Source organism: Lepisosteus platostomus, chromosome 1 (assembly GCF_059453375.1).
Source record: "Lepisosteus platostomus isolate fLepPlt1 chromosome 1, fLepPlt1.hap1, whole genome shotgun sequence".
Lineage (NCBI taxonomy): Eukaryota > Metazoa > Chordata > Actinopteri > Semionotiformes > Lepisosteidae > Lepisosteus > Lepisosteus platostomus.
Window position 1 is genome coordinate 51737753 of NC_142611.1, and position 26716 is coordinate 51764468.

General features: G+C 38.6%; 1 protein-coding gene across 3 annotated transcripts in view; it reads left to right on the forward strand.

Annotated features, from left to right (window-relative positions):
* zdhhc21 (zDHHC palmitoyltransferase 21) overlaps positions 1–14238 on the forward strand; it is a 38798-nt gene extending 24560 nt beyond the window's left edge. For all 3 annotated transcript variants that reach the window (XM_088631739.1, XM_088631754.1, XM_088631748.1), the window contains exons 7-9: positions 1405–1521; positions 8755–8798; positions 10017–14238. In XM_088631739.1, coding sequence (XP_088487865.1) covers positions 1405–1521; positions 8755–8798; positions 10017–10149 — 294 coding nt within the window. In that variant the 3' untranslated portion in view covers positions 10150–14238. The remainder of the gene's footprint in view (positions 1–1404; positions 1522–8754; positions 8799–10016) is intronic.
* Positions 14239–26716: the final 12478 nt, after the last annotated feature.

Below are 26716 nucleotides of genomic sequence, written 5' to 3' on the forward strand. Positions count from 1 at the left end.
GCAGGGGGAGTTTATTTAATCCGTCGCAATTTATATTTAAAGACAAGTTCTCTTTGAGTTGGAGAAAGTTGGTTACTTTAAGATACAGTAAGTAAATGGTAGTAAATTTATAGTTTACAGTTAGTAAAATACAGATCCCCATAAATAATCATTAATGTGAATCCTCCAAGTTAGCATGGGTCTTAAAATTGTTAAGCAGGGTTACAGCAGAAACACAAGTGGGCTTAAAAAGGCCTGCTTCACACCTGTTACATTTTTAATTATGTTAGTGTACTTACAGTAAAATAGTTTAATGTTGATTGAATAAATTCATCTTTTGAACAACATTTGATAAAACAGATAGATAAAACAAAAGCTTCTGCAGATTGAAATGCGTGTGTTATTCCATCCACGCATTATCAGAAAGGCACTTGTTCCTGGTGCCCTTGAGCACTGGCCACCCTGTGCCTGTCCCAGAAGCACAGGGTGCCAGGCAGCACTGCTTTGTGGTCAGGCGTGTACTCTGCACTATGTGTACACTCCCAGGTGGACAAATAGAGAACATGCAGACTCCACACAGGTGGTGCCCTAAGCCTGTGTTAAAGTCGGGAACCAAGAGCCATGTGAGTCATGAGTCTGTGCAGCCTTCGTGCTCTTCCCTTTTTCCTTTAGCTACGCCAGCGAGGACAACAGAGCTAACGATGAAAGAGTTCACCTGAACCTGTGTTCGGCTACGAATCCATGTAGCTATAAAACTGTACAGGATTGTCTGCAGAAGAACCTTATAGAAATCCTGCTGTTTACTTGGTTCTGCTGATGCATGCAGTTACTGTTAAGGTCTTATTCACCTTTGCAGTGCCAGTAAAAATGAGACACACCCTTCGCATATTCAAGTTCATGTTTTGCATGTGTCTCACTGACGTCATATAAAATGTTTGGACACATCAATAACTTTGTCATTTTTCTTTAAAGGAATGTAAAAAAAGCTTTGCCAATGAATGTATTTTTTTTAAATTAGGCAGATGTGAATTACTGAATTCCTCTGAGCTGTCTGCCTTAGCGAGATAATGTTGTTATCTCTACGTTCTCCAAGCAGCGAAAGGGAAAGCTTAACTTTTTGGAACCTGTTTTAGTGTCCCCGATCTGCTGAGATGGCAAGCCACTTCAATCAGAGTCTGTGGGATTGTGATATTATATAAACAGGCCCCCAGTGAGGAAGACAATTAGCTTTGCGCTGGTGTGGAATCATGATAAACTCTGATGATAAAGTAATAAGGCTGTCTGTGGTAATGAATACTTTTAAATATACACATTGGTCGCTATATGCTGTGATACATACACAATAGATTAACTGCCATATGTGATTTGCTGGAGTCTGTTGTTCATGTGTGCCTGAACAAATCTTTGCTTTCTGTTCTGTGTTAGGAGCTGCTTTTATTCAGACATGAACTGGCCCTGCTGCGGATATCTGCGTTCATGGGTCTGCTGATGTTTGCTGGGATTAGCGGCCTGTTCTACACACAGATAACAGGCATACTCACAGTGAGTAACATACACAGTTAAAGGGGAACCTCAGTCCCAATTTCTCCGACCGGTTATTAAACCTTGGTAACAAAATAAATGATTTAATGGTAATTTTACAAGTTTTGAAATAAACGCAAAGTGTGCACTTTCTGAAAGTGCTGTATGGTCGCCATTGTTGTCACTAGCTCCAGGTCTTGCCAGGGGCGAGAGCGAGAATTTGCGTGAATTGTGATGTAAAGCTTCTCTTCCTCCTCGCTAGTCACCACAAGAACTAATGTAATTTGATGTACTGGTTGTACAGCAGACAGTTCACTGTAGAGATAATTATAATAATAATAATAATAATTACTTACACTTATATAGCGCTTTTCTGGACACTCCACTCAAAGCGCTTTACAGGTAATGGGGACTCCCCTCCACCACCACCAATGTGTAGCATCCACCTGGATGATGCGACGGCAGCCATAGTGCGCCAGAACGCTCACCACACATCAGCTATCAGTGGGGAGGAGAGCAGAGTAATGTAGCCAATTCATAGAGGGGGAGTATTAGGAGGCCATGATTGGTAAGGGCCAATTGGAAATTTGGCCAGGACACCGGGGTTACACCCCTACTCTTTTCGAGAAGCGCCCTGGGATTTTTAATGACCACAGAGAGTCAGGACCTCGGTTTTACGTCTCATCCGAAGGACGGCGCCTGTTTACAGTATAGTGTCCCCATCACTATACTGGGGCATTAGGACCCACATGGACCACAGGGTGAGCGCCCCCTGCTGGCCCCACTAACACCTCTTCCAGCAGATGTTCTAACGTGATCTGTGTCCAGAGTTAACAAGTAGTGTTTGTCTGCAAGATCGTGAGCAATATTTCTATTGGATTGAAAGAGATGTATTCACAAGCCTGCTTCTTTACAATGTAACAGGGCTGCTTCACCTCACCAGACGTTTTGCTGCCTTGTTCTGAATCGCAGAATATGGCGCTGCATGTACCAGGAAATTGTCTATTTTGTCATGTAAATTGCAGGTCTTACAAGTTATTGTGTATGTTTTACTTTTATTGTGGTTTAAAATGCACTCCTCAATGCTCATTCTTTCTAACCCCAAAATTTAAAAACCGCATTGCAGTTTCCCTTTAAAATGCCGGACGTCACTCATTTTGAAAGGTATTATGATACCAAGTTGAAAAGAGATGGTAATAGATTTTCCTTCAGCAGGGAACAAAACCAAAATTTCTGTCAAGGGAGGAATGTTTCTTTTTGTAGTTAGATTTTGTTTAAATGTGATTAATACGCTGTGAAGCACTACTTTCAGAATACTGTGAATTAGAATTAAGTGATGCAGAGCTCAAAGGCAGGGTTACTTGAAGATTTAGACATTGTGTTTCCAATTTTATTGGAATATTGAGTTGTTTAAATACACAACTCAAGCACCCCAATTTTCCTGCAAAAATCAGAGTGTTCAAGAAGCAGTTTTCTTACTTCATTGATGCTGCTCTATATTGCTTTGTGCCCTATGTGTCATGCTGTTGCAGCAAAGGATGAAAAACTGTTAACTGAAGGTGGCATTTCCAGAAAAGAATTGTGCCAAAATAGTAAGAGAGCACGGCCTATGAAAATCTGTGCAAGGAGTACCACCAACTGTGTTTTTCAAATGATCAATTTAAAGTATTTTAAGGGAACAGGAAGAAAATGATTGAGACATGTTATTTTCAATATGGGAGTATCAGTCGTGTAGAAAAAAACAACACTTTTTTTCAGTGCCAGTCAGCCTGTGCGTTCTGCATTTCCCTGAGGATAGAGGCTTGTGTATATTATGGATTACTTGATCTGGTGGCATGCGATATCGCACAGGAACAGATCAGAAGACAAAATATGATTTAATCTCCCTCAAATAATATTATTTCATAGAGAAAAATGATTGAGAAGGGCAAGTTTTCCCTTCTGGATGTCCCAGAACATCCATCCATCCATTCATCTTCTGAAGCAATCCAGTTCTTGGTCGTGGGGAAACCAGAGCCAGGCCCAGCAAGCAACGGGCACAAGGCAGGGTACACCCTTGATGGGACTGCAGGCCATGGCAGGGCAGACGCACACACCAGGGCCAATCACCCTACTGTAGCAGTATGTCTTGGGCGTGTAGGAGAAAACCAAAGCACAGTGAACATGCACATGAACACAGGGGGAGAACATTCAAACTCCATGCAGACAGAGCCCAGAGCCAGCAATGCTAACCACTGCGTCACATCCTTACATTTGTATCGCACTTTTCATTGCAAAGAATCCCAAAGTACCTCACATAAGGAGAGCATACACTTCATTCACACTGAAATATAGCACCCACCTTGGTGACCTATGGCAGCCTTCATCCAGCCACTCCACTATACAGCAGATCTGTTGGTGAAATCAGTTGGATTAATGGAGAACTGTTATGTCCCTGCGTGACAAACGTTTCTTACAAAGATCTCTTTAACCCTCACCCTCAAGGTTCTTTTTAGACTTATCAGCTATATTAATATTCTGAACATGTGCCCAGTTATAAACAAGAGGATGCCATTCCAGTAGATCTATGGATCTCTCCCGGTCATTTCTGGAAAGAAACCAAGATATCAGTTTAACAACATGTCTTGACTTCCACAACTCCGTGGTTAAAGAAGTGCCTCCTTTCGATTTTAAATGCACTTCCACATAGATTTCTCCCTATGTCCTTCAGTATATTTCCTTGTGACCATGATAATTTGGAAAGAACTTATCCAAACAAAACATGGTGTCAGATTTCATCAGAGCAAGATTTCTTTAATTAATCTGTTATCAGTCATTATATCAGTGGACAATATCACAAGTTTAAGATATACTGTATAAGTATACAAATATTGTGTATTTAGCTGGTTATACACAGGCAGTTAACTGGAAGCTTTGTGTCAAAGCTAATTAAATAACATTATCAGAGGCAATTATATATGGAAATGTTGGGTTGCTCTGGAAGAAATCGGTAAGACTTGTGGTGTACTTTTATAAAACATGTTTTTTTTAATTCATGTTAAGATTCTGCTGATGTTCTAAATAAGACAGCTGTTTATTTACCATTCAATATAAATTGTATAAAGCAGGGAAGTGATGTCTCTAATACTCTTAAGAGAATTTAGTTTTATGGGAACTTGCCAGTTGCTGGCACATCCTAATATCCTCACTAAACCTGCATGAGGCTTAATTTTAGCCTGCTTCTGTTTGAATACCTTTTATCATACCTTAGAAGAGCTGCATTATCACTAGGTGTGAAATCCAGTCCTACCCAGACTCCCTATAATGAAATAAAATTTAAGGTGTACAGATACAAAGGTAATAATGTACTTACAGTATGGTATTTTAGTTTAAACATTTAAAAGAAAATATTGATAAAAATGGGCCAATTATGACAATGCTTTTTGATTGTAAAGGCAGGAGATGAAGAATTGAAAATCTGTCCTGCTAAGCTAAGGAAATGTTTCCTGTGTTTATAATGTGGACTATAAATGGTAACAGATTTCTGCTGTGAAACAATAAACTGCTTGCGCTGTTTTAATCAAAACAGTATCAAGCACATCCCCATATCCCTAGCTGTTTTGACATTTTGTTGAAGGTATTTAGTGGTAATTCACAATCTGTTGTCTATAGTAGCATATCAAAGGAAAATCCCCATCTTCGAATGGGTTTGTAGGTAACGGGATAATCACTTTTGACTGTGATCCTTTAATTGAACGCATCGTGTGAGGGCTGGGAAAGAGGATTAACTCTGACCCAGTTAAAATAATTAGAAATTACTCGTACCCTTTAAAAATAACAGATAACCTAATCTTATTTTCCATCTAAAAGTCTGATCTTCCAACCCTGTGCTACCAGATGTTTGAACAGAGCTGTGCCTTTGCTGAGACTAATCTGGGATCTGATTTTAAGGCTTACATTTCTTGTTTAAAGGGAAGATTCCATGAAGGAAGTCCCTCCATTTATCCAGATGTTCTTCCACATGTGGTTCCGTTTGTTTGCCTGAGGCACTTAAGATGAAAAAAGGCAATCCTTTCTGAAGTAAAAAGCAAAAAAGAGTACAGTTTTCTGATTCAGTCCAGTCTAATTTGGCTGATTTACTGCTTCACCAGCTTTCTTCGAGGAAAGCAGACTGTTACAGATCATTTGAAGCAAGAAATGGCATTATGATGTTTCTGGAGGTAATTCACAGTCCCCACATTTTATTCATAATTATTAACCTGCTCATATTCCAGTTGTACATATCATACACACGGAAAATAAAAAAGGTTTTTCTTGTGCTTCTGTGATTGTGTATTTCACCACTTGAGCACAGAAGGTGAAGTGTGGCAGTCAGTGATTATTTTGCTGAAATGAGGAAGAAAAGTTTTCTTTGCTCATTTGAACTGTAGTGTCCCATCTCTGGTTTCAATAGGAAGTTCTCCCGCAAAACACAAGAGATGATAATGTATCCAGCATGTCATGCATAAAACAAGACAGGACAAGAAAATCAATAAAATAACTAAATGTACAGTATGGGTTTAAATAAGTAAATATTCAGATAAAACCTGGAATAAGATGTAAAGGGTCTAAATCTTAATGTAACATTGCCTGTGACCATCAAAACTCTGATTTTATTCACACATTTCAGAGACAACAAAGTCAGAAATGAAAAAAACATCATTATTAGCTACTTATTATTATGGATTATTATATATTATATATTTATGAACAACATAAAATCTTTCAGTGCTACGTACTGTATGGGAGGAAACTCAGCAATATGTAATTGAACAGCAAACCTTAATATGATTTTATTGACACTTCCTCTGTGAAGAGGATCCAAATTAATTGCGTGTGAGCCCCTTTTGTTTATATGCAGTCTCAAGCTTATTACTTTAAAAATGAAACTTGAGTGACCCCTGACCTCTGAATGTACGATGGCAGAGGAGTGGCCTCAGGACAAGACAGACATTGTTACTGGCTCAGTAGAAGGCACCCTTCCCCTAGTGTCAGTTCTTACTCAGGGACTCGTGTCGCTGTCAGGAAATGCCACTCGACCACTGGCTGAGCACAAAGCCCAGGACCCCTCCTGAGGGAGAGCAGGAAGAACATGGAGGAGGAACTTGGCATACTTGGCCACATACCAACTTCCTGTCATAGTTAAAAAATATACCTCACACCCCCAGATAGTTCTCCAACAAAAGAAGCTTCTGCTTTTAAGAGCTGGAGAAATATGTGCCTGAACATCAGTTACCGTATGTCACTTGAATAAACACACACGCTTGGTGATGTACACAATTTAGAATGTTGCCATTTGAATTTGCTGAGTTTAGAAATGTAGTAGCACTATTCTTGAAGAATAACCTGTCTAAAAATACTTTGTTTTCTGCTTTGTTTTGCCATATTATATTCTGATTTTGTTGCATTGAATGTAATTATTAAGGTCGTACAGTACAGCATTTAGTATCAAGATTCACAGAAGAAAAATAACAGGGTATGAGACCGCATATGCATGAGGCACATTTCATTTTCACCACAAGACAATGCCTGCAAGTAAATCTCTTCTGTAAACTTAAACACCCCATGATCATTGTTATATCACTGTTTCACTGGAGTTGGATACCTGTAGTTTTTTTGTAGTGTGGTTAACTGAATACATTGCTCATTTGGAACTTGTGCCTTTATATCCACAAGAAAGCCACCCTAAGTGGAGAGCAATTATAGGGTGTCTGTTCTGACTCTCACAGCATGTCACAGGGGCTGGGGGTCTGGCAGGAGACAGCAAAGTTACCCGCAGGGACATCAGGTGGCATGCTGGGTATGGCACAGCCGGTTGCAGTTACAGATGCCCGGTTTGCTGATGATTCAAGAAGAGCTCAGCTTTTTCCGCATTGCTGGGTGCAAAAAGAAGGTGATGCGAGGTCCAATGAGGAAGTCGTGGCTCTCAGCAGTCCGGTGATTGTGACAGGGAAATATAAACGGCTCTGGTTCGGAGTTACATCTGTCTGCAGCATCTTATACTGGAGGATTCTCGCATCTCAGAGTCCAAGAGAGAGATCACAGTTCAATCAGTGCCGCAGTTATAACGCGAGCATGAATGCAGAGGGCCAGTCAAATCCCACTTTGTCCACATACTGGACATTTCCAAACCAATCCTTTATATTTCTTTCTCTGAAGTGTTCAGATGAGCAATCAGAAAAGTTTTTTCATGCTTAAATATTTGCAAGCAATTCATTTATAAAAAACGTGCTTTCAAGTCTGAAAGGAAACATTATCTGCATTGCTGTACAATGTCAGTTGAGAGAATGTTTTTTGTTTCCAATTAAATTGTTATTCATGTGCTTGCAGTCAAATGTGTTGTCTGCCGGGACAATTTCCAAAAACCTCCATGTGATTGACTCATGAAACATTGCTGTGTTAGACTACGGGTTGAGAGAAGTACTCTCAACTGCATTACATGTTCTCAATCATCAAGTGAAATTAAGACGTATTTTTGCAAGTAATCTGTTTGAAGTATTGAACCTTCCCTGTGATTTTCATCCTACTGACCTTTTGCTTCTTGCCTAAATTATGTGTCACCTTTTCTGCATGTTTTCAGTTGGGAACTTGAATATAATGATTGTGGCTGTTGTTAGTACTTTAGAAACACATTGAAAAGCTAAATGTGATCTGTGATCTCCTGCTTCCCTGCTCAAACCTAAAGGTTTATTCTTACAGCGGTATAGGCTCATACAGTGGTTATCCAAAGTATTCGACCCCCTTGGACCTATTCATATTTCATTGTGTTACAATATGGAATCATAATGTAGCTAATTGGGATTTTGTGCTATAGATCAACACACTCTGTAATGTCAAAGTCAAAATAAAATTCTACAGATCCTCCTTAGTGAATTAAAATATGTATCAGAAAATAACTGATTGCATAAGTTTTCACCCCCTATTGAGTCCATATTTGGCGGTGTCCCCTCTGCCAGAAGTTATAAAAATAAGCCTTCATGGATGAGCTGTACAAATCAGGAAATTGCTTTTTTTGCCCATTATTCGCTTATAGGCTCATAACTTTTTCTCTCTGTCTGAGCCTCATGATTTCTCAAAGAACTCATACAGTGTTGTCTGACGTGTGTGTGTGTAACTAACAGCAAATGTGCATTTTACAGAGTTTCCTGGTCCTGTGGCTGCAGCTCTGGGCTGTACAACAGTTGGCTTGCACAGCCAGCAGAATGATAATACAAGTCTTTTTCATTTTCTTTACAGGACATGACTACCATTGAGAAAATGTCACATTATTATGATGAAACGTGAGTATTCCATGGCTTCATTTATCCCCTGTTCATTTTAGAGATGGGGATTTAAAAGGTGGTGCATGTAATTTTTATTCAGAAAACCCATGGCCGTATTTCCTTTGGGGACATATTTCCTTAGGACATAGCTGACCAAGGTTAAAAATATGAAGAAGAGGAAGAAAGTCAAGATTCTGTGTCTTGTGCTGTCAGTCTGCTGTTAGGCTTTTGGCAGCAAGTGCCTGTCATTAGTTGTTGTCAAACAAGTCATGTCTGTGACCCAGACTGTTTGAGTTAACCACTGAGGACTAATAGTGTTTCCTTTGTTCCAAGCACACCACTATGACATATCAGAATTAATCAAAACAGTCTTATGCATAACATAAAACAAATTTTACATAATTGAATTATATTTCCTCAAGGGTTTCTTGGCATCACTGTAGCTTGCAAAGTTTCCTACCTGAAGGTAAAAGTTTGAATCTAATGCATTGTATTTAAAACAGACGCATCTTGCTTCAACAGTAAGCTACAAAGAGCCACAATTCCCATACTATGATAATTCCCTGTGTTGAAGCAGCTGTACCAGAATTATATTTGGATAAGAAATAAGAAATAATAAGAAAGAAAGGCTTATTGTATTGCTGAGGTGTTCCTTTTTTATTGTCTTGTATTTCCTTTTACTCTTAGATGTTTTTTGTAAAAGATTTTCTCTGTCTTTGATTAGAGATTTTAAGGGTGATGTAGTCAAATCAGATTGATCAAGAAATACAAATCTGTATTTTTTGCAAGTTGCCACTGAACTTTCATTTTCGGTGACTGTTGGCTACGCGGATGGCTTTGAAGGTTTCAGCTGAATAAGACTAATTTGGCTCGACTGTTTTGTCTGGTTTATAAATGAGTCAAGGGTACTTCGCCAGCAGCACAACAGTTAAGAGAACACAAAAGAAGGTTACGTGCTCCCCGAATGTTATTTTACTTGACTGCTAGCGGCTTTAAAGCCACGAAAAAGGTTCTTAGTTTGGCCCTCAGTTTTTCAACTCGTGTTTAGACTTTTTGTACTTGTGTACTGCGGCCAAAACTGCATCACGCAGAGGCCATAGTAACCCCTTCAGTTCGCAGTCCTCCAAGCCCCCTCTCTCTCTCCCTCTTTCCCTCTCTATCCTTCTGTTGTTGGGGTTGACTGTAGCTCCCCGCGGGAGCGTGCTCTCTGGTCTCACGGACGCTCTCTCTCTCCAGTTCCAGGCTCAGAAAGCCATGGCAGCAGACCTTTGCGGAGGTTTTTGGCACACGCTGGAAGATCCTGTGGTTCTTTCCTTTCAGGAAAAGGCAGCCTCTGCAAGTCCTCTATGACTTTCCCAGTCACCTATAGGCAGATGGAAGAAGCTCAGCCCCCAGAAGGCAGGAAGCCATTTTGAAAGGTTTTTGGGAAATAACCATACTTCTCCCTGGAATTTTCTGAGACTGAACTTGTAACCCCCAATATTGCAAAGCTGTTGTGGTTTAACAGCTGTAGTAATGATTCCCTGTTTAGCAGACACAAAAGAGTGGGGCACAAAAGTAGTTGTTTTTTCTGTTTCCCCCATTCCAGCTGAAACCTATATATAAATGTGTAGCCTTTTTTATCAAAAAACCCTTAAGATTAAAAATGGAATCCAGGAAGATATTATTGAGTCTCTAGGTCTTTGTCCTGCTTAATATAAAAGCCATTATCTTTGGGCCTTATCATTAATCCCTCCTTTCTTTTATTATATTGATTTTGTCAAAGGGAGATGAGGGTTGAAACTTTTTTTTTTGCGTGTCTTTTCCGTTTCCTGGGTAACCTTCATTTGTTCAGGCCTTGGCACAGCACCCCTGGGTTATATGTGTACCATGTGACACGGTGTTGGTGCCAAGCAGGCTCCTCAGGATGATCAGCCTTTTTGTCAGCGTTTACAGGATTGAGGCTGACAGGTCTGAAGTTGAGCTGTGACCTCTGGCAAGCTTAAGGGCGACAAGTATCTCAGCCAAGTATAGCACATTTTGAGCTGATTTTACTGTTGCAGTCTACTCCAGATTGGAACAAATGGTTCTATACCTGTTAACACAAAATTTCTTATCAAACATATTCTAAAAAGTGAAAATGTATTTGAAATAATTGCATTGATTTAATTTTCTGGTTTATTATTTCTTATTTTACTTTTTTTTCTTTTTGAGGGGCCTTTTTTAATCTGTCTGTCAAGTGCGTCTTTTTAAATCCTTAAAAAAGTGCTGAATCGCATGCATTCTTTTTGGAGGCAGCTGTTTAGAATTTTTCTCTTTACACTCCATGATAGTGTCCCAGATGATATATGGTTATATAATCAAGTGTTTTGCTTTCTTGTTCTGGCTGCATTTCTTTAAAAGCTGAAGTCACACTGGGGAGTTATTGTCAATGAAATTCTATATCAATTGGTATGATATGTTAATATTTAGCATAATCTTCACAGTCTGTAACTGCTGTTTTTTTCTTTTTGAAAAGGTAGTTTCGTGTATAGAATTAAAAACTGTGTAAAGATTATCACATATTTAAAAAAGCATTAAGTTGCCTGTATTTTCGACAATGGAACGTCACATTTGGACCAAGGTCCTGACATGTCACCCCCAGTACTCCTTACTATTGAAGCAGACATGCTTTATCAGTTCAGCTATGCGCAAGCTTTGTGCATTGCATTGTTTCAGCCAATGTTTTTTGTGACATTTTAACAGGTCTGTGTTTTCACCAGTGGCATGCTCTGTATCATGTGTCTCACTTAACCGCAGATTTACTCTGTCACAGTAAGTCAAACCTGTAACTGATTTTATTACACCTAAAACTGTGACTCCGAAAAAAAATACGTTTGATGTTTACTCACTGGTTTGTGCTGTGGGATTGGTTTGTTTTACACATCCAAAAATAAAGTCTTAAGTGCCTCTGTATACAGTTAGTATTGTGATAGAGCATGGTCAACCACATTTAACACTGAGAAACCAAAGATACTGTAACGTTAGGTTATCATTGTTGGCGTGGTGGACTGTCCTGCGATTAGCTGCAATATTGAATCTAAACATGTGACTAATATTAAAAAGTAAAGAACCTTCCCCTTGTTATTAAAAGTCCATACTGGTCATGGTTTTGTAACTTCAAATTTAGGAGAACATTTTTGGCATTCCTTTACCAAGCTTTACACTTGCTGCTCTGAATTACTGTGCTCTCAAATAAATGTCCTTTTGGAGCAACAAGGATCATTTTGATGTGTTCCATGCTCTTTTAAGACATTTTTCTCCAATATTCCTTTTACTTATTGACCAAAAGCAGCAAAAACTATTTATTCAGCTGCATCGGCTGTACAAATTTAAATTCCAAAAATGTTAGAAGCTAATTGTGTCCCAAATATACAGTGAACACACTCCAAAATCAAGAAGCAATAAGGATAGGCTGAGAAAGAGGGAAAAACCAACATGTTATGTTAGGTGAGTTCATTCAGATATCCCAGGAAGTAATTTCTTTGTAAGTGAGCAGGTAAAAATGGAAGATTATGATTTCCTTAGTGCTTTTTGATACTAAGCAGGGGAACTGTTGTTTCAGCCTTTCTACACAAAGTCACCAGCTTCTTCAGTTGATTCAGTTCTTGAGACATTTACTACCTAGACTTAAAGAATACACATATATTTATATTTCTATATCAGTTTTAAAAAGCTAGAGAGGATTTCACAATTTTTACTAGTTGATATTGTGGTCTCATAATTCTTAGTACATTTAAAGTTATGGTGTATCATTAAATGTAGAAATGTTCTTGTAGTTTTGTCTTATTGGATTTGTAGTATAGTTTTTATATATAGATTTTAACGATACAAGTCCTTATTTAAATATATTTCAGTTTTTTTCTGGGAAAAAAACAGTACCCTTAAAGCTGTGCTCTCATAGTATTTCCATCCCAGTGAATTGCTAGTTGTGTGAGCTTGCCTTCACCATGTTGAGAAAGTGCCCCGTTTACACTAAATAGGGTTTTTTTCCAGCAGAGTTTTCACTTCCAGAAAGTCAGTTCATTGTTAACAAAAAGCTTTTAAGGTGCAACTTAAAAGTATAAACTGCAGCAAAATCTGTTTTGCTCTCAAGGGAGATCTAATAAACCCCAATCCTACCTCTGTAGATTATAGAGTTCATATTCCTGTATACCTAATGATATAATATGAAATTCCTCTGCTTGCCTGTCGGGGTCCCCAAATGGTTTAATATGATTAAATTCACTTTCCAAACATTTGCATTCTGTAGGGCAATTTAAAAAGATGTATAAATGTGAACTGTGTGTTATTTCAGAGGCTGTGGACACTTGCTCTCCCTGAACATGTCATAGAACATGGCCTAAATTTGAATCCTCTTTCCCTCTTTAAACAAATAGGAAAGGAAGCACGCAAACAAATCTTTATTACAGTTCCTCTAGTTATATGTACACATGGGGACTCGGTTCTCACTTGATCTCTTTATTGAGCATTTAGATATTACTTAAAAGGCTGTGTGATTAAATATCTATATAACATGTTATATAATATCTTATGTAATATGTTCAATATCTATATAACATATCTATATCATGTTGTCTATGACAATTTAATCCTTTCAGGAAGAGCAAGCAGAGGTTGCTTCCTAGATGACAGGCACGTGTTTCCGTTTATAAACTGTTTCAAATTGCCCTCTAGGAAGGAAGTTCTAGGAAACCAACCTTATCATATTAAATTGTTCGTGGATCTTGACAAGTTAGGCATTTAATCTTATATTTATGGGTACATGTGAACCTTTTATCTTCAATATATGCACAAAATTCTACATTATGTATATGATGACAACTCTGTAGTCGATTTGACACTCATTCAGTGAAGCAGAAAGACTAAATCATTTTTTTTAATATAAAGTCACTGCATTCAATCAACTTTTAGCATTGCATGAAAGCAAACAGTCCTGTGAAATACTTAATTTTGTCTGTATAATTGGTTCTCTGATATGTGTTTAAATGTGGCATTAGTGAAACAGAATCTAGATAATTAAAAAGGTCTAGTTTCCTGGCACAACCCTTCAGTTGAGTTGGTGGTTAAATGTCAAGGTTTAAGCTTTGTGTGAAACATGTTTTTGATTAATTTCCAAAGGTTTACTGGTCTTGTTGTGCTGTATCCTTAGTGTTTATTATGTCTGTGTTAACATAGTGGGTATAACTATGCATTAGTGTTCAGCATCTTCTTAATATTGCTGTGCACAGCAATATTAAGAAAAGGGTTATTATTCAGGTGTAATATACAGTAAGTGCCGTTTTAACTGCATTTTTATATTGATTTTTATGTTTTTTATTTATTTTTGCAAAGGCTTTATTTATATTAGATTTCTTTACATTGTGATTATGGGAGATCCTATTCCAGTACTGTAATTTATTATGGTTTTATTTTTTAAATAAATGATTTATTAGCACAAGCTGGCTGAAGTGTTTCCTTGGGAAAGTGGTTTTAACAGTCTGGGATGGTTGCTTGTTAAAATGTTTTTACCTTACATTTTCATTCGATTTTATGTTAAGTTGTTTCTTAAGGGACAGATAACCCAGAAATTGTCCTAACCTAGAAATAATAACACGGAGCTATCAGAAATGTCAAGAAATTGCTCTTGTGGGAAAAAGAAAGGAGTAAGTCCAAGAGCGTGCACTGTGTCAGCATGGACAGCATTTCTTTTATCAGCAGATCTTTTTATTATTCCTTCTTGTTCTTCGTGTAAGCTGCTCTTGATTTGCATTGCCTTATTAGTGTTTATTAGTTATTAGTTTATTGTATATGAGTTATGGGTTGTTTGTGTTCCACATTAAAAAATGGATGATGAAGTGTTTGCACACAAAAATAGTGAAACGTGTTATGTGCCTAGGACACAATCTGAGGGTTGATTAATTTTTAAATAAAAACATAGATTATATTAATACAAGAGTACCACTATTAGTAATAGTAGGACTTGTATACAAGGATGTTTTAGTATTTAGTACTTCCCATCCCTATGTGAGATTGCAGTGCTCAGTAATATTGACATTATCATTAAAGTTAACGTTCACATCATTCCCCATAACAAAAAAAAAATGTTCTTCCAAATTTCAAAGTCTGAATATTACCAATATTACCAATAACGTTTCTATTACCTACTTCATCAGCCTTTCCCCATTTATGCTTTCACTGTCTTTATAAAAGCAAACAGGTTTGATAATGGGACACAACTAATGGATAGTCCGCTCCTGAAGTGCTGCAACACATCAGTGAAGAGAATAAAGCTACTTGTCATCACGGTTCAAGATGAGCAGAGAATACAGGTACTTCAGTTCCTCCTCCAGTCTGGATATAGCGGGACTGTCACCTGCTTGTCAAGTGTAGCCGCATCATGGCTGTGTGCATCAACGCAGCTTCTGAAACACTGCACTGATTGCCCTGTGGTTATACATCACCATGATGTCCACTGGCTAGGTGGACAGGGAGTGTGATCTTGACCTTTTGTGTCTTTGCTGACTTTTAGCCTCCCAGTTACACTTAAACTAAAATCATCCACTACAAATCTTCACATTCCAAATTACTTTAATTGCAAAAATAGAAAAGGGTCATGCTGACATATACATTTTATTATCGTTGTTTTTATTAACATTTTTTTGTTGAAATTATAATTCATTGCCTCAATTGACCATCCCATTCTGTGCTATATGATGTATTATTACGAATTGCACTAAGCACAGATAAGTGGTTATTGCTTCTTTTCTCATTTGCTTCACAGAATAAGAATCTCCAAGTGTTGAATTATTTTGTTATGTATACAAATATTAGCAAAGAAGGACAGAAAGCAGTGCACTGTAGTTTAGATAAGTGTGTATAATAAACCTCAATCTGTTGTGGATTCTAATTCTCCTGGATCAGAAAACTGTTTCCTCGTCATGTTGACAGCAAAATGTGCTATAGATCTACAGTACAAAGAATTTTGTAATTCAGACTCCTGCAGTGCTAAAAGAAAGGGTTCCTATTTCTCCTTTAGTATGCACTAGAACTCCAGTACATTTCTCTTTTTTTAATAGTTTCCTCAATAATGCTAAATAATTCCATATGTAAAACAGTCTGCCCAGTCAATCATTTCCAGTGGTTATTTGCACAGGCTTACATAAATAAATCCAGTTGAAATCCTCCCCACTGACTTATTCAAAAGCAAACGAAAATCAAGTCAATTTCTTCCAGCAAAGCTCATATCCTCCAACAGCCCAAAACTCCTAACCTTTAACCTGGAACTTATCAATATAATTCCACTCTACAATTTAGGCTACCTCCTACCTTCAGTCTTAGTTTATCATAATGTTGCCAAACGTTTTGTAAATTTCAAGGATTAGTTCTACCTGGAAATGTGACGGAGGAAGTCCAATTAAACCCCAACAAAAGTGTGTCTTAATGAATTTTAGTCCTCTGCTATTGTTAGTGCTGTTTATGAACGCACACATTTTAATAAGAGCGCATCCTGCACATTGTGGAAGCACATTTGTTCACACTGAGAGGTTCGCAGAGCACAGCTGAGTTCTGTAACTTTGTAAATCACTGGTGCGTCAGCAGCACTCCTTGCCTCATCTGCCTGTTCTGCTCTATTTGTTTCTCTCTCGTTCTCTTGTCATGCCTGGCTCGCTTCAGAGACAGCCCGGATTAAAGAAGGGGCTGTTATCTCGGCACCATTGTAATGAATCAGCAGGCCGTCTTTCTCCTTACCTGGAAGCACTACAGAAAATGCATTCGCATCAAGTCGGTTGCCTGCCCATGGCGTGAGACAGAGCAATCCCATCACACATTTTTAGCGACTCCCTAAACAGAACGCAGCAGGTTGAGTGATGAAGTGGGGGAGTGCTGCTGCAGATCAGACAGGTGATTGACCTATCAGATGAAATAACCGTGTGCCTGTTTGCCTTGAAATCAGAAAGGGCTGCCTTGGCTCGGGAGATAATGTGAAATTAATAGGTGCCTCTGGGACCAGGCGTCGTTTTGCATTGTGGGAACAGGATTTCCAATCGCTGTGAAATGTCCTGTATTTCTACTCTCCATTTAACCATTTTTTATTTCTTCCAAGACGGCTATCAGCCTTTAAGAAAATGTTGGCCAGTTTGGTAAATTTTTATAGCACTTCAGGTGTTTGTTTGGTTGATTTTATTTTCTTATTCACATGCAGAGTTATTCGTTTTTGTCTGAAACAATACTGGGAAAGGCAGTGTTAATATTGATTGAGGTAACTGGGTTATATTAAGCAATGCCAAAGTAGATTCAGCTGAGACAGTTGGTGTTGCTGAGCTAACACTTACTGTTCCAGTTTTGGGGATCACCGATGAGTAAAATTACATGTTGGCTACTTTGTTTAATGGTTTTTCGAATTCTTCATTATCAGACTAACCCACTAAAGCTTTGGAGTCTGGATTTAGAAAAATGTGATGCATATTAAATTCACTTTGGAGTTGAATGCAACCTGAAGTTTCCATTTGAGCCCCATTTAACTCATTCCTCCTTTGTACATAGTCCCTGAGGTAAATGTTGTCCTTTACAAAATAGTAACGTAACAGTTTTAAACTTGTTTTGCCTTCTTTGAAGTGCTTCAGATGTTTCTGCCATCACTGGGAGCAAACTTACAAGGTACCTTGGCTTTGACCCATTAAGTCTCTCATGATGAATACACGTTGCATTACTCCAGAGGGGATTGTTCTCTTATTTATGTAGGACCTTGAAATAGCAGGCAACAAACACTGCATAAATCCACCTGACACATCAGTCTACATCTGAGGACTGCTTAATGAGTGATGAGGAGAAGGGTAGCTGCTGCTATCTGGAAAGGGTTGTGCTTTTCACACAGGAACATTGCTCATTGGCCTTAAGGTGTAAAAGATTTGACAAGACAAAGGGAGGTTCCACTGAGACGCTGTTAAAAAGAAAAATAATCCTGCTCTTGTGTTGGACAACAAGGTTACCTTTCAGATGTTCTTCCTAGCCTCTCAGAAAAGATGTCTCAGAACTAATTGTTTGCAAGTGTGTCAATATATTAAATTTAGTGTTTTCTAACATTCTGTGAGGTTCCATCACAATTCTAGTTTGCGCTGAGTAAACAAATAAAATTGAAAAAGGCAAAAAGTAATAAAAAGTCATTGAGAACCTCAGAATAGACACAGAGAGCAAGAGTGAATAAAGACCGGGGATAATGTGTAAGATCGTAATAAGAAAGTGGAATAATGTCTCGTAGAAGTACTTCCATTTTACACTTCTGAATAGCGAATTCAGTATGACTGTATATGTGTTCAGCCTTTATATTGTGAAGCTAAACACTGACACTTTAAGTACTGTATATAAACATCTGCGGTATTTCAACTGATGTATTAATTTCCTGCGGGGTAGCCATTTTTCTGTTTTTCCTTTTTTTAAAATGCAAGTTATAAGTCTTCCCTTGAGAGCTCAGCTGCGTAGATTGCTCTGCTTATATCTCTCATTGGCCACCCCTCTTTTTCCTTGGCTTTATACAGTAGATGTTGCTTTAGTTTGGCATTTTGAAACTCTACAACTCATTTCCCAGGACTAATTTGCCTTCATTTCCTTATCAAGAAACGCAGTGTTCAAAACCGTGTAACAATCTTCCCAGGCCTCTGTCCTGTGTTCTGCATGAGCCACTCAACACATCTGACATACTATATACAGAAACATTCAGAGCAACTGCTCTTATGGCTGTGGGCTAATCCAATATTTTCCTTCAGGCTTTTTGTATGATCCTGCAGATGCAAGTCAAATCTGAGAGAGACAAGAGTCATGCATGCTGTGGAAGGATTGCTGGAGGCTGTTCAGTTATCCTAATGTAAAGAAATTCTATTAGCATGCTAGGGCCACTGAAGAGAGCATTGGGCCCTCTGGACATCCAGCTGGGTAAACAGGACAGAGGCAAGGTAAAGATCACACAGTCGGCACAGCAGAAACAATCACTTCTTACATCTAGCCCTGAACTTGGAGCCAGCTGCTCTGTAGTGGGGCTGTCATATCAGTACTTTGGAACATTGCACCCAGAAGCCAATTCTGTTTTGCTTATTAACAATTGTTCTGCTTTCAACATGTTTTATATGCGAGATTGCTTAGTAAAGATGAGCCATTCTGAGTAAACCTAAATTGTTTTTTGTTATTTCACCTGTGCGCAACGGACTCTTTACTAACTTTGTAAAACCAGATAGTGGAATTAATATCAGATTAAATCAGAAATAGCTTCATATTCCATGGGAATAGTCCTGTTCGACAGAGATGTGTTTGTGTAGCAAATGAAGACTGTTAAGCACACAGCACAGATGTCTGACAGAAATGTTACCATTGCATTACGAGAGGTATGACTAAAGCTGCATGTTTGACTAACAACCTCAGTAGGATCCTTTTGTAGGCTTTTCGGGTGGTGCTGTTGAAGTCCCAGGTGTAGGAAACATCTGTGAGCCTCATCAATGAGCCTTTAAGTCCGCATCTTGTGAAGAAAATGTCAGAAGATGGCCCAGAGGTAAAAGTCATTTTGGCCTTTTTGAACAGGACGATTTTCAGACTTTTTGTTCTAGTGAAAACATTGCTTTACTTTTCTCCACATGAATTCTAATCAGAACTCTGAAGTCAGTGTTTAAATGAGAAAGTATTATTTTATGCATCAGCCCTAAACCTTACTGAACTAATATCATTTAAACCTTTAAATCTTATTTAAGTTGTATTCAGAAATATGGAATTAATGGCTGCTTTTGGTATAAACATTTCTAATGTGCCCTGTAACTTTCTGGCACAAAATGTCTTTCAGCCACATGTAGTATAGAAGTCAGTAGGAAGAGGGAATTGTGTTTTTTAAAAGAAATTAAAATTTTACTACTAAAAAGAGTAAAATACTTGTTTGTAACTGCTGTATGGAAGTTAGGGGCTTAATCAGATATTCGAAATCCCTGTTTCACATCACAAATTGTTTTCAAATTCCCTTAAAGTTAATGTTTCACTACCTGCATATTACTATGTTTTAAAAGGGACTCATATATTTTCCCTTTGCTCCCTTTTATTAAGATACGTCTTTTTTGTCTTAAAAGCAATTCCTACTCTTTTTTGACCCTTAGCTTCAAGGACATGAATGAATACTGTTTCATCCACAGCATTGAGAAAAATATGCTTCCTTAGCATTTCAAGGCCAGAGAAAGTGACCCGAAGTTGTCTCCCTCCCAGACCTTTCGATTTGCCACTTCCTTTGTGTTCCTTTCCTTTTCAGATTTGTCACCTGGAAATGTTGCTGCCTTCAAAAGCACCGGTAGCAAAGTGACACAGGCCTATTGAAATGTCTCCCTCTTCATGTTTTTGTTCACGTTACAGTATCGCTACCGCAGCAATACTGTAAGTGCAGGTGGTTTCCATATCATCAAAACTATAATGCACCGCCAATTAAAAAGGTGAAAAGTTACATATATTTGACCAGGTGATACCGAACCCAGTACCCAGTCAGTTCAGGAGATAACTGCGGTGACATTGAGTTGTTTTCATTTTTTACAGGCATTCACTCCTGGCTTAGGAAACAAAGCACTGTTTTACCATGACTCATAGCTGTCAACTCTAGAATTATGAGAGAAAACTGGCAAAATGCCATACAAACTCCTCATAAGGCTCAAACAATACAACTCTTAGATTAAGCGTGTTTCAGTAAAGCCTCCTGGATGAAGTCTGACAATTTCCTTATTTAAAGAGTAAGGGTCCTATAAGCAGCAGTTTTTTTCTGCTGTAACAGAATGGTGAACATACAATGTCATAAACCCACTAGCAACTGACTGACGTAGGTACGCAGTGGTTGCTATCTCATGGATCAGGGTATACTGGCCTTTTTACCTGTGGTGACTGCATTCAGTTGCTGAGAGACTTCACTCTTCAACCCCATCTTTAGTCGTATTACTAATCTTTCAAAAGTGTCAGAAATATACAGATTTTTTCAAGCTTACAGCATTAAAAGTTCTATGCTGGAAGAAAAACATGTTCTCCTGGAACCACTGTTACGTTTACATGTGAGGATTGTGTAATCTACACATAGTAACAGTGGTTTCAGCTGTAAGCGTTAAGCTGAGTTAGGCACTATTGAGTAAGCATGTTGGACCCTCTGGTCTTCAAGGAACTCAGGGCACAGCCCTGATTGACATATAAAACACTGCCTAAAAAAACATAAGCAAGCTGCAAAATGTCTTTTCACCCCTCTCTTTTAATCACAACAAATGCGGCAGATATTACACAGAACACTGACAAACAGAGCGAACATGTTTTGCAGTGAGAAGGACAGCCAAGATACTGAATAACTTTGATTTTGGTTAACCCCCCCCCCCCTTAAAATATGTCAGGGAAACCATGGGAAACAACAACCACAGCAACAAAGAAATGTCAGTATACAAAACGCCCTTAGACAGTAATGCAGTCTTGCTCATACCGTCTCTCGCTGTTGGCTTATCTTTGCTGGTGGCTAGTGAGGCAGAAATTCGGAAAGCTGAAATTTACTCTCCAGGGCACAATACCTGATCGTGTTTAAAGAGAAGCTGGTTAAAGAAACAATAAGAAATCCCTGCCAAATGGACCAGACAGCTGTCAATATTTCAGTCCACTTCCGAGAATGTAAGAAGAATTGCAAGACACAGTAAACATGGATTTCCTAACAGTGGAGGTGAAAAGTAAAAAATGCTCATATTAAATGGAAAAAACACTAGCAAACAACTACCCTGATGAGAAGATGTACAGCACAGTGCATAGAGCTCCCTTTTATAAACCCAGCAGATTTAAACTGTTGCCAAGAGACTGTACCTCCCAGTTGTTACCTGGTCTTGCATCTTTTCACTGCTTTCTGCACTTTCCTTTGTCGCGCCTGAACCTTGTTAGCATGGTCTTGAACTGCTGAACTTCTTTTAACATCCCGTTGCCCTTTTTCCCCTTTAAGTCTCTCAACAGAGCCACATCCCGTGAATTTGATAGCTAGCCTGAGTTTAGAATCAGATGTCAGGAACTACCTGACAAATCCCCTGAAGAACGAGACCTGCCAGCTTACTTTGGATATGCGGTAATCTACCATGTTAAGAATTTGAGGAGGGATGGTCCTCCTCAAATAACAGATGTAGAATATTTTCGAGTACACTGCTGCAGTGCACTTGCATGTACTGTATGTATAGGGCTTTTCATTTCAAAGTGTTTTAGATATGTGGCAGAGCAGTGAGAATTGTAATTCACAGTTGAATTAAGGGGGAAATTTAGAGAGGCCACTCTGTGTGAGCAGAGGATGGAATTTACCCAGGACAGAGAGATGAGTTGAGAAGTAGGACATTATTCTTTTAAAAAACACTATAGTATCTTTTGTAATCAAGTAGCCTCCAAAGGATGACACCTCCTACTGCGCTGTTTAGTCTGTCGCCACCCTGGGACTTTGGTTTGGATGTTCTGTTTCAGTGGAAAGAGCACCACGTACTGGTCCACCAACACCACCTGCAGCAGTAGCCTGGTTTTTCCCAGTACAGAGGCCCAGGCTTGTAGGTTTTAATGTTGCTGCCAGGAAAAAATAAACAAATCAAAAGGATGGGATCTAAGACCCTCACCTTAACGTTTGATCTGTCTAGTATCTTAGTAACAAATTGCTTTTGTAAAACAAAATATTGGCATACTTTTTATCGAATGAATGAAAATGATACCAATTTTATGTTTTCAAACTTGTAAATATAGCACAGGTGTTGCCTCTTAAAAATAAGGTTATAAGCTGAGCTAGATGATTTGGAAAGTTACAATTCCAAAATTGAGCAGCATAAATAAATCATGTTTTCCCTGAAGCAACTTGCATTTGTAGTCAGAAATCTGAGTGAGAAACCCTGCTCAAGGATACAACAGTAGTGCCCCACCCACAGTTTAAACCCATAACCTTCCAGTGATGAGTGCCCAGCTGTGACACAGCTGCCTGTGATAGGATGTAAAGAATGTGATTGTCTCCAATATAAACATCAAACATTTAGATTAAATTCCATCTAGGACACCTGTGCTTTCTAGGTATCTATATTAAAAGGAACCAGCCAGTCCTTGCTGCTGTCTTGCTCAGCTCCAGAAATAATAGACACAACCCTTCACAAACCCTCATCACCCACTCAGCACCCTGTACTGGGCATCAAGAATGCAGCATAATCATCCACTGGTCTGTTCAGCCATACCTTACCAATTCCAAGGAAGCGTTTTTTACAACTGAAGTAAATGCACTCAGGCATTAGGACATGACAGCTCTGAAGTACGCACTGCACACCCACAGAGTCAAAGCCATTTGATTTGAGATCCTTTACAATGATTAGGCTATGAGAACAGAGAAGCACACAGGAGACCTTGCTGTGGTCTTTTGGTCTTTGAGTAGTTTGTGCATTCAGCACTGGAGGAGTTAAACTGCTCTCACATCAGTGGATATAAGTCCCTTTCAATGATGGACATTTTGATAAGTATATGCGCTTTATATCTAAAGCCATCCCTTTGTTCACGAAGTATAAAAGAGGGACTTCAGGGAGGATAAACTTAGCTTAGATGAGAGGAAAGGCAAGCCTTTTATCTTGAGCAGGCAGAGTTTTTTTAGACAATGTCGTCCCAGTCAGAGCAACAAAGGAACCCTTATACACTTTACTTTGCTGGCAAGCTTGATACTGCAGCTCCGGTAATAGCGGCTGGGAGACGTCTTTGTGAGAGAGTGGAAATAAAGAACAATTCATGGGAGAAAGGAGCAAGAGACCAACTCCCTCTGCAAGCTGCGGCCACCCTTTCTAACAGGTAGCTTCTGGGTTAGCGGAGGAACAGGCAGCGACTGTCCATGCTGCTGCCCTTGTGTTGCTTTCTTCCACAATTTGGAGAAATGCTCTGCATTTTATTGTTGTGCCTTTATCATTTTTAAAGCCATTTGATATGCTGTTTTCTCCATGTAATAATATCTATTACTTCCAAACCAGCTTCCATCATTTGATGATCTCTACATGCAACATCCATTACAGCAATCGACAATCTAAATGACATTCAAATACATTCTGTATGTGGGCAATGAATGATGAATGAATTGGCTCTGATGCTAAAAACCTTGCATTGTGCAAAACTGGTCATGTTAAGTGCATACCTGCATAAATAAGCATGCACATTTAGAAGGCCTTTAATAGTCAGCAGACAGGAGACTTTCAATTTAAAATACTATACTTCTTTACAGAAACTATTTCAAATGAGAATCTTAAAGTTCACAAAACAGAGGTTTTTGAAACTCACCAAGATATTGTAATTTTTATTTGAATTTTTTTATATCCACCTGATTTTTGGATTTGCCAGTTGTGTGTTTTTCAGGTCTCACCTGACGGCTATGAACCCTGTGACCTCAGACTCCTCCCACCCTCCACTTTCCATCCACTCTAGTTTGTCCCAGGCAATGCGGCCCTGGAGTGGTGGTTAGGCACTGATTGGAGGAGATGAGCGTCTGTCATCGGGAGGCCGCAGGGGTCATTGTGTCACTGAGAGAGCCCTGGCCCGCTAGGAGCACTCTGCTCTCTGTAGCGTTAGCGCTGGGAGAATCCCAGTCACAGCCAGTTAGTAACTTGGCTCAAGCTTGAACGCGTGATTATAGAGGCTAACCTGTGATTGGGAGGCCCACGACGTAGAATATCGTTAGTATTGCAGACTAATGCCCAGTCAACATCTAATGAATCCACAGCAACTGTACTGCATGTGTTCTGTGGTAGGTCAGGGTCTGTACAGGACACTGATAGACACTGATACACTGAGAGTATCCACAGACTTAAGCTTTTACTCTACACTTTGTACAGCTGGGGTTGCCAAAACAATCATGGCAAAGATATGTCTTAATGCATTTGAAGGTATCTTTAAATAGTTCAATATATTTGTGAATTATTTAATATATTTTTAAATCATTTGAAGATATATTTAAATGATTCGTGTTAAGTGAAATAACTGAAAATGATTAATGAATTCGAGATGTCTTTAGATGAAGATATTTATACCATATTATTTGAAGATACAGGTATGTGCAACTCATTTGAAGATAATGGATTTAGAAATATCTCTCCATCCTTTTAAGATGTCTTTAAATATATCTCTAAATGATTAATTAGTTTTCCATACAGCTGGGATTTGATCCCAGCATCTTCTGGTTTGGGTCCAAAACATTAACTACTATTCCGCACTGCCACCATGCTCAACAAGAGCACTTATATATAACTGGCTAAATCTCTGTAAGTATACTACTATTAAAGTTGTCCTTCAAAATAGATTTAAACACAAGCACAATTACTGCTGGTTCAGTAATCAAAATGTGTGACAAACAAAAACACGTTACCCAATCTATTTAAAGGTTTAACGCACAGGACAGACCAAAGTCTTGTAGTTATAAATGTCTTATTCCTGTATGATAGGGTAACTGCATTAGCTCATAGTTTTCCATGTTAACCCTTATCTGAAAACAATGGTGGTACAGTATGTGTTGTTTAGTCCAATAAATATTATTAATGCAGCAACAAGAGTTTCCAGAATCAACCAAAAAAATGATTATCTTTGGACACAGACATGCAAAATTTCATAGTTACAAATGTTGTACAAATCTGTAACAGCATGCCAATAACACAAACTCCAAGTGATTATATGGAACCAATAAAGTGTGATATGCAAGTGTCAGCTTTAAAGATATTTTAACAAATAAATGCAATCTCAACATAGGAGTAGATATTTCCATTTTCCATCTGCTAGCCGTTTGGGGGATACCAAATAAATAACAGATGTAGAGTGTGGAGCTCAGTGCTACCCAGAGGCAGAAATCCTGTTACTTCAACTAGAGACAAGTGTGACCACCAACTGAATCATCAGTGGGCCCCAGAAGCACTGCCGCTGCAAAGCTTGCTGTTTGCCTACAGTCAATGTGGAACAGATCCATGGGTTTTAGGTAACAATCACCCATTCCAGATTTCCAATTTGTTTGTTCCATTTGTTTTTATAGCACGGTATACATAGGGTGTTGCATTCTGCCCATTCATGTTGGGTTGCACTGCAAACAATGTGAAAAACTAAACTCAACACATTTGATGCAGTTGAGGAGACACATGAGGTGTTCACATATTCATTGGCAATGACATAATCTTCACTAGTTTGTGCTGGAAGGGTTTGCACAGTCTACTGCAGTGTGCAGTAATATATTCCTTGTCCTCATACATACATGTACAGTATAAAGTGCACTAACAACCTTAAAACAAAGCTCAACAGCTCAGTAATACTCTATGATCAGTTGAAGGCTGATATTTTTTATATTAGTAAAAGGTAACACAAGTCAACAAAAAAGAGGCAAATACATTAAGACAAATATGTTATTTTATATATCGGTCTTACATATGAAATTTGTTTGTAAGGTACAATATAATATGCCATAAGAAGGAATCCAAATGTCAAGATTTCTTTTGGGTTGTCTAACTGGCTTCCTAGTAAGAGATTGACACAAGGTTATAAGGATCCCATCCAGATGTTTCTTCAAAGATAGGATTTACTCAGCCTCAACAACATGGAAAGCTAATTCTGGACACCCATAACCCCTTCTGTAGTAGACAAAATGTTTCCTATCCTCAACAATGGTTTTTAATTTCCATTTGTGACATTGTCAATTAGATTAGCCTTGTTAGCACCTTTCAGTATAATGTATATTCCTATCATGTCTATTCTTAATCTTTGGTATTCATTACTGGAGAGATTAATCTTTTTAAAACTGTCTATGCCATACTGTACATTTCTGAGTCTTTATTCTTTCAGGATAAAGGACTTACTAATACTGGGTGGAGGGACTATTCTTTGAACTTTCCCCTGGGCAGCAAAATCATTTCTGTACCATGGTGGCCCAAAATGCGTACTGT